The 8,730-nt window shown below is 45.4% G+C and overlaps 2 protein-coding genes across 2 annotated transcripts in view; both read left to right on the plus strand.

Moving 5' to 3' along the window:
- Positions 1 to 8,730, plus strand: part of LOC100551841 (C-type lectin BpLec) — a 520,120-nt gene that overhangs the window by 115,556 nt on the left and 395,834 nt on the right. The gene's annotated exons all lie outside the window — the stretch shown is intronic.
- LOC103282941 (dromaiocalcin-1) overlaps positions 1 to 8,730 on the plus strand; it is a 32,897-nt gene that overhangs the window by 23,482 nt on the left and 685 nt on the right. Inside the window, exon 5 of the mRNA XM_062983456.1 lies at positions 5,005 to 5,119. Within this exon, the coding sequence (XP_062839526.1) occupies positions 5,005 to 5,119 (115 nt within the window). The remainder of the gene's footprint in view (positions 1 to 5,004; positions 5,120 to 8,730) is intronic.

Below are 8,730 nucleotides of genomic sequence, written 5' to 3' on the forward strand. Positions count from 1 at the left end.
ATTCAAGCCAGGCAGGAAGACACAATCTGATCCCTCCTGACAGAGGGCCATCCATATCACCATCTAGTCCAGCCGTATTCAAGCCAGGCAGGAAAACACAATCTGATCCCTCCTGACAGAGGGCCATCCAGACCACCATCTAGTCCAACTGTATTCAAGCCAGGCAGGAAAACACAATCTGATCCCTCCTGACAGAGGGCCATCCAGACCACCATCTAGTCCAACCGTATTCAAGCCAGGCAGGAAGACACAATCTGATCCCTCCTGACAGAGGGCCATCCAGACCACCATCTAGTCCAACCGTATTCAAGCCAGGCAGGAAGACACAATCTGATCCCTCCTGACAGAGGGCCATCCAGACCACCATCTAGTCCAACTGTATTCAAGCCAGGCAGGAAGACACAATCTGATCCCTCCTGACAGAGGGCCATCCAGACCACCATCTAGTCCAGCCGTATTCAAGCCAGGCAGGAAGACACAATCTGATCCCTCCTGACAGAGGGCCATCCAGACCACCATCTAGTCCAACCGTATTCAAGCCAGGCAGGAAGACACAATCTGATCCCTCCTGACAGAGGGCCATCCAGACCACCATCTAGTCCAGCCGTATTCAAGCCAGGCAGGAAGACACAATCTGATCCCTCCTGACAGAGGGCCATCCAGACCACCATCTAGTCCAACCGTATTCAAGCCAGGCAGGAAAACACAATCTGATCCCTCCTGACAGAGGGCCATCCAGACCACCATCTAGTCCAGCCGTATTCAAGCCAGGCAGGAAGACACAATCTGATCCCTCCTGACAGAGGGCCATCCAGACCACCATCTAGTCCAACTGTATTCAAGCCAGGCAGGAAAACACAATCTGATCCCTCCTGACAGAGGGCCATCCAGACCACCATCTAGTCCAACTGTATTCAAGCCAGGCAGGAAGACACAATCTGATCCCTCCTGACAGAGGGCCATCCAGACCACCATCTAGTCCAGCCGTATTCAAGCCAGGCAGGAAGACACAATCTGATCCCTCCTGACAGAGGGCCATCCAGACCACCATCTAGTCCAACCGTATTCAAGCCAGGCAGGAAAACACAATCTGATCCCTCCTGACAGAGGGCCATCCAGACCACCATCTAGTCCAACCGTATTCAAGCCAGGCAGGAAGACACAATCTGATCCCTCCTGACAGAGGGCCATCCAGACCACCATCTAGTCCAGCCGTATTCAAGCCAGGCAGGAAAACACAATCTGATCCCTCCTGACAGAGGGCCATCCAGACCACCATCTAGTCCAACCGTATTCAAGCCAGGCAGGAAGACACAATCTGATCCCTCCTGACAGAGGGCCATCCAGACCACCATCTAGTCCAACTGTATTCAAGCCAGGCAGGAAGACACAATCTGATCCCTCCTGACAGAGGGCCATCCAGACCACCATCTAGTCCAGCCGTATTCAAGCCAGGCAGGAAGACACAATCTGATCCCTCCTGACAGAGGGCCATCCAGACCACCATCTAGTCCAGCCGTATTCAAGCCAGGCAGGAAAACACAATCTGATCCCTCCTGACAGAGGGCCATCCAGACCACCATCTAGTCCAACTGTATTCAAGCCAGGCAGGAAGACACAATCTGATCCCTCCTGACAGAGGGCCATCCAGACCACCATCTAGTCCAGCCGTATTCAAGCCAGGCAGGAAGACACAATCTGATCCCTCCTGACAGAGGGCCATCCAGACCACCATCTAGTCCAGCCGTATTCAAGCCAGGCAGGAAAACACAATCTGATCCCTCCTGACAGAGGGCCATCCAGACCACCATCTAGTCCAACTGTATTCAAGCCAGGCAGGAAGACACAATCTGATCCCTCCTGACAGAGGGCCATCCAGACCACCATCTAGTCCAGCCGTATTCAAGCCAGGCAGGAAGACACAATCTGATCCCTCCTGACAGAGGGCCATCCAGACCACCATCTAGTCCAACTGTATTCAAGCCAGGCAGGAAGACACAATCTGATCCCTCCTGACAGAGGGCCATCCAGACCACCATCTAGTCCAACCGTATTCAAGCCAGGCAGGAAGACACAATCTGATCCCTCCTGACAGAGGGCCATCCAGACCACCATCTAGTCCAACTGTATTCAAGCCAGGCAGGAAGACACAATCTGATCCCTCCTGACAGAGGGCCATCCAGACCACCATCTAGTCCAACCGTATTCAAGCCAGGCAGGAAGACACAATCTGATCCCTCCTGACAGAGGGCCATCCAGACCACCATCTAGTCCAGCCGTATTCAAGCCAGGCAGGAAAACACAATCTGATCCCTCCTGACAGAGGGCCATCCAGACCACCATCTAGTCCAACTGTATTCAAGCCAGGCAGGAAGACACAATCTGATCCCTCCTGACAGAGGGCCATCCAGACCACCATCTAGTCCAGCCGTATTCAAGCCAGGCAGGAAGACACAATCTGATCCCTCCTGACAGAGGGCCATCCAGACCACCATCTAGTCCAACTGTATTCAAGCCAGGCAGGAAGACACAATCTGATCCCTCCTGACAGAGGGCCATCCAGACCACCATCTAGTCCAACCGTATTCAAGCCAGGCAGGAAGACACAATCTGATCCCTCCTGACAGAGGGCCATCCAGACCACCATCTAGTCCAACCGTATTCAAGCCAGGCAGGAAGACACAATCTGATCCCTCCTGACAGAGGGCCATCCAGACCACCATCTAGTCCAACCGTATTCAAGCCAGGCAGGAAGACACAATCTGATCCCTCCTGACAGAGGGCCATCCAGACCACCATCTAGTCCAACTGTATTCAAGCCAGGCAGGAAAACACAATCTGATCCCTCCTGACAGAGGGCCATCCAGACCACCATCTAGTCCAACCGTATTCAAGCCAGGCAGGAAGACACAATCTGATCCCTCCTGACAGAGGGCCATCCAGACCACCATCTAGTCCAGCCGTATTCAAGCCAGGCAGGAAGACACAATCTGATCCCTCCTGACAGAGGGCCATCCAGACCACCATCTAGTCCAACCGTATTCAAGCCAGGCAGGAAGACACAATCTGATCCCTCCTGACAGAGGGCCATCCAGACCACCATCTAGTCCAACTGTATTCAAGCCAGGCAGGAAGACACAATCTGATCCCTCCTGACAGAGGGCCATCCAGACCACCATCTAGTCCAGCCGTATTCAAGCCAGGCAGGAAGACACAATCTGATCCCTCCTGACAGAGGGCCATCCAGACCACCATCTAGTCCAACCGTATTCAAGCCAGGCAGGAAGACACAATCTGATCCCTCCTGACAGAGGGCCATCCAGACCACCATCTAGTCCAACCGTATTCAAGCCAGGCAGGAAGACACAATCTGATCCCTCCTGACAGAGGGCCATCCAGACCACCATCTAGTCCAACTGTATTCAAGCCAGGCAGGAAGACACAATCTGATCCCTCCTGACAGAGGGCCATCCAGACCACCATCTAGTCCAACTGTATTCAAGCCAGGCAGGAAAACACAATCTGATCCCTCCTGACAGAGGGCCATCCAGACCACCATCTAGTCCAACCGTATTCAAGCCAGGCAGGAAGACACAATCTGATCCCTCCTGACAGAGGGCCATCCAGACCACCATCTAGTCCAGCCGTATTCAAGCCAGGCAGGAAGACACAATCTGATCCCTCCTGACAGAGGGCCATCCAGACCACCATCTAGTCCAACTGTATTCAAGCCAGGCAGGAAGACACAATCTGATCCCTCCTGACAGAGGGCCATCCAGACCACCATCTAGTCCAACCGTATTCAAGCCAGGCAGGAAGACACAATCTGATCCCTCCTGACAGAGGGCCATCCAGACCACCATCTAGTCCAACCGTATTCAAGCCAGGCAGGAAGACACAATCTGATCCCTCCTGACAGAGGGCCATCCAGACCACCATCTAGTCCAACTGTATTCAAGCCAGGCAGGAAGACACAATCTGATCCCTCCTGACAGAGGGCCATCCAGACCACCATCTAGTCCAACCGTATTCAAGCCAGGCAGGAAGACACAATCTGATCCCTCCTGACAGAGGGCCATCCAGACCACCATCTAGTCCAACCGTATTCAAGCCAGGCAGGAAGACACAATCTGATCCCTCCTGACAGAGGGCCATCCAGACCACCATCTAGTCCAACCGTATTCAAGCCAGGCAGGAAGACACAATCTGATCCCTCCTGACAGAGGGCCATCCAGACCACCATCTAGTCCAACTGTATTCAAGCCAGGCAGGAAGACACAATCTGATCCCTCCTGACAGAGGGCCATCCAGACCACCATCTAGTCCAACTGTATTCAAGCCAGGCAGGAAGACACAATCTGATCCCTCCTGACAGAGGGCCATCCAGACCACCATCTAGTCCAACTGTATTCAAGCCAGGCAGGAAGACACAATCTGATCCCTCCTGACAGAGGGCCATCCAGACTCATTTGCTGACTCATGGAGAAAAAAGGCTAGAATATAAGCCTAGGGGTAGAGTTGGATGGGCCATCCACTCTAAGACCATGCCAGGGAAGAAGACACAATCTGATCCCTCCCAAGAGATGACCATCCAGCCTCATAGACATTCACAGGTTCATGGAGAAATAGGGCTATAGTTGGAAGGGACACCGCCTCCCCCGGGACATCCACTTCAACCCCCTTCTGCCATTCTGGAAAGGCACCATCTGATCCCTCCCAACAGACGGCCAGTCAGCCTCATAGAGATTCACTGGTTCATGGAGACAGAGTGCCAGCCTTAATAGGTTGTGAATGCGGGACCTTCTGCAGAGAAAGCAAAAGGTGGATTCGAACTCAGCGCGAAGATAGCCAGTGTTTCTTTGTTTCCCTCCCTGGAGAGGCCCAGGATCCACGTTGACTCTGACGGCCTCCCATCCAAACTTGAACCAGGGCAGGCCCTGCTTAGCATCTAAAATCGTGAGCATTCAGGACTAGGTTAACCACAGTGGCCTTTGCTTCCCTCAGAGCCAGGCCTGGACCTGGGTTGATGGGAGCCAGCTGGGCTACTCGGCTTGGGAGAAGGACAAGAGCTACTTCGCCCTGGAAGGCGAGCACTGCGCCCTCCTCGAGGACTCCTCCGGTGAGTTCCAAGGGAAGAAGGCACACTCGGAGTGAATCCCTTGTTTTGAAGTCATTTGTATGTCTAATCCTACTTTAATATTTATGCCTTGAAGGTCTTGAATCGCACCGTTTTTGAGTGTTGTAAGTGGCTTTGTATCTCAGCCAAGAGACAAATGCAGGGCATCATAACAACAACAAGAATGCTATGGGTTGTTGTATGTCTTTCGGGCTGTGTGGCCATGTTCCAGAAGCATTCTCGCCTGACGTTTCGCCCACATCTATGGCAGGTATCCTCAGAGGTTGTGAGGTATGGAATAAACTAAGCAAAGAGGTTAATATATATCTGTGGAAAGTCTAGGGTGAGAGAGGTCAGTGTGAATGTTGTGTAGTTAATCACTTTAATTAGCATTGAAAAGCTTATCTGCTGTCTTCTTCCTGCCTCTGGGGCATCCTTTGTTTAGAGTCGTTAACTGCCCTTGGTTGATTCATGTCTGGAAATCCTCTGTTTTCAGAGTATTGCTTTTTATTTACTGTTCTGATTTTTGAGTTTTTTAATACTGGTAGCCAGATTTTGTTCATTTTCATGGTTTCTTCCTTTCTGTTGAAGTTGTCCACATGCTTGTGGATTTCAATGGCTTCTCTGTGTCGTCTGACATGATAGTTGTTAGAATGCTATGTAACAATATTTGAAATATTTTCTGTTCCTGATTTCAAAGTGTTATTTCCTGTTTAATTGTGCAGCCCTGACTTTGAAAGTAGTTGCTATCCTCCAGGAACTCCAGTGGTTATACAGTAGAGTCTCACTTATCCAACACTCGCTTATCCAACGTTCTGGATTATCCAACGCATTTCTGTCGTCAATGTTTTCAATATGTCATGATATTTTGGTGCTAAATTCGTAAATACAGTAATTACTACGTAGCATTACTGCCTATTGAACTACTTTTTCTGTCAAATTTGTTGTATAACATGAAGTTTTGGTGCTTCATTTGTAAAATCATAACCTAATTTGATGTTTAATAGGCTTTCCCTTAATCTCTCCTTATTATCCAACATATTTGCTTATCCAACGCTCTGCTGGCCCGTTTATGTTGGATAAGTGAGACTCTACTGTATTTGGATGTTTGGGCTGGCCTTTGGGGAGACAGCCATTGGATGACCAGCCTCATTATAATTCTAGTCTGAATTTTGCTAGGTCCCTCCTATCTGGGTATTTTAATCTAATGATTCTCTCTTTATATTGAGAGAATCATTATTATATTGAGAGAATCATTATTATATTATATTGAGAGAATCCCCCCACCAATGAAGTTTGACTGAATTGTATTGGTGGTTGTTTGATATTATTACTGTTGTATTAACTTTTGTTTTAACTTTTGTTTTATTACCTTATTGTTTTATTACCTAATTTATTTGTGTTGTTACTTTTGTAACAAGGTGAGCTGCCCCGAGTCCCCGCAGGGAGATGGTGGTGGGGTATAAATAAAGTTTTTATTATCATTACTGTATATACTCGAGTATAAGCCTAGTTTTTCAGCCCTTTTTTAAGATCGAAAAAGCCCCCCTCGGCTTACATTCAGGTGAGGGTCCTGGTTGGCTTATATTTGGGTCAGCTTATACTAGAGAATATATGGTACATTTATTATTTTTCTCTATTATTGTTGCTACTATTACATTTATTTTACTCTATTTTTTATTATAATTATTAATACATTTATTATTTCACTCTGATCTTATTATTATTATTATTGCATTTATTATTTTACTCTATTTATTATTACTTGTATTATTTTCTGGTATTTGTTATTATTATTATTACATGTATTATTTTACTCTATTATTATTAAAAGGATACATAAGCACATTTACATTGAAGAAGATGAGAATATGTATTATTTTCCTATTATTATTATTATTATTATTACATGTATTATTTTACTCTATTATTATTAAAAGGATACATAAGCACATTTACATTGAAGAAGATGAGAATATGTATTATTTTCCTATTATTATTATTATTATTATTATTACATGTATTATTTTACTCTATTATTATTAAAAGGATACATAAGCACATTTACATTGAAGAAGATGAGAATATGTATTATTTTCCTATTATTATTATTATTATTATTATTACATGTATTATTTTACTCTATTATTATTAAAAGGATACATAAGCACATTTACATTGAAGAAGATGAGAATATGTATTATTTTCCTATTATTATTATTATTATTATTATTATTACATGTATTATTTTACTCTATTATTATTAAAAGGATACATAAGCACATTTACATTGAAGAAGATGAGAATATGTATTATTTTCCTATTATTATTATTATTATTATTATTATTACATGTATTATTTTACTCTATTATTATTAAAAGGATACATAAGCACATTTACATTGAAGAAGATGAGAATATGTATTATTTTCCTATTATTATTATTATTATTATTACATGTATTATTTTACTCTATTATTATTAAAAGGATACATAAACACATTTACATTGAAGAAGATGAGAATAATGATTTGATCAGAGTTGGACAGTCTTATCTTAAATTTGAGCTTTATGTAAATATTCAAAAACATTTAACCTACGGATGCCTCAATTAATGTAATTTTATTGGTATCTATTTTTATTTCTCAAATTTACCATCCTCGGCGTATACTGGAGTCAATGTTTTCCCAGTTTTTTTGTGGTAAAATTAGGTGCCTCGGCTTATATTCGGGTCGGCTTATACTCAAGTATATACGGTATTATTATTATTATTATTGTTGTGGCACAAGCCACGTTGAATTGCTTGAGACTCTGTGATATTCATTGAAAAGCTATTGACTCGATGATGAGATACATTCATTGCAAAACTAGAGCAAAATGTGCAGGATGTGCAGGTGTGAAAGCAAAGTTTGTGCAGTTTAATAAACTTTTCCCATGTCTTTATGGTAGATCCAACTAGGAAATGACATTTATAACTCAGGGACAAAAATCATAGTGTTACATAGTGGTAGAAGGTGCATCTACACCAGTGGTTCCCAAACTTATTTGGCCTACCACCCCCTTTCCAGAAAAAATATTACTCAGCACCCTGGAAATTATTATTTTTTAATTTAATAGCAATTAAACAGAAAGATATATGTACCTGTGGCCATCACCGCTCCCCTAGATTGCTGCAGCACCCACCAGGGGGCGGTAGTGCCCACTTTGGGAATCACTGATCTACACTATACAATTAATGCAGTTTGATACCACTTTCAGCCGCCCTGGCTCAATGCTACGGGATCCTGGGAGCTGTAGTTTTTCCAAGTCTTTAGCCTTCTTTGCCAGAGAGTGCTGGCGACTCACCAAACTACAACTCCCAAGACTCCACAGCATTGAGCCAGGGCAGTTGAAACGGGTATCAATCTGCATTAATTCTACAGAGTAGATGCACCCAGGCAGACTAGAATTAGGACACCTTTTGTGGATAGGCTTGAGCCAGATGCTCCGTCTTTGCCAAAATCCTTGCCCAAAAGTATGCAAAATGGGGCGCTGGATCGGACCAAAGTGCCCACAGTAGCCATCCATCAAAACATCTGGGTGTCCCCCGGGCAACGTCCTTGCAGACGGCCAAT

This window comes from Anolis carolinensis, chromosome 5, assembly GCF_035594765.1.
Source record: "Anolis carolinensis isolate JA03-04 chromosome 5, rAnoCar3.1.pri, whole genome shotgun sequence".
Lineage (NCBI taxonomy): Eukaryota > Metazoa > Chordata > Lepidosauria > Squamata > Dactyloidae > Anolis > Anolis carolinensis.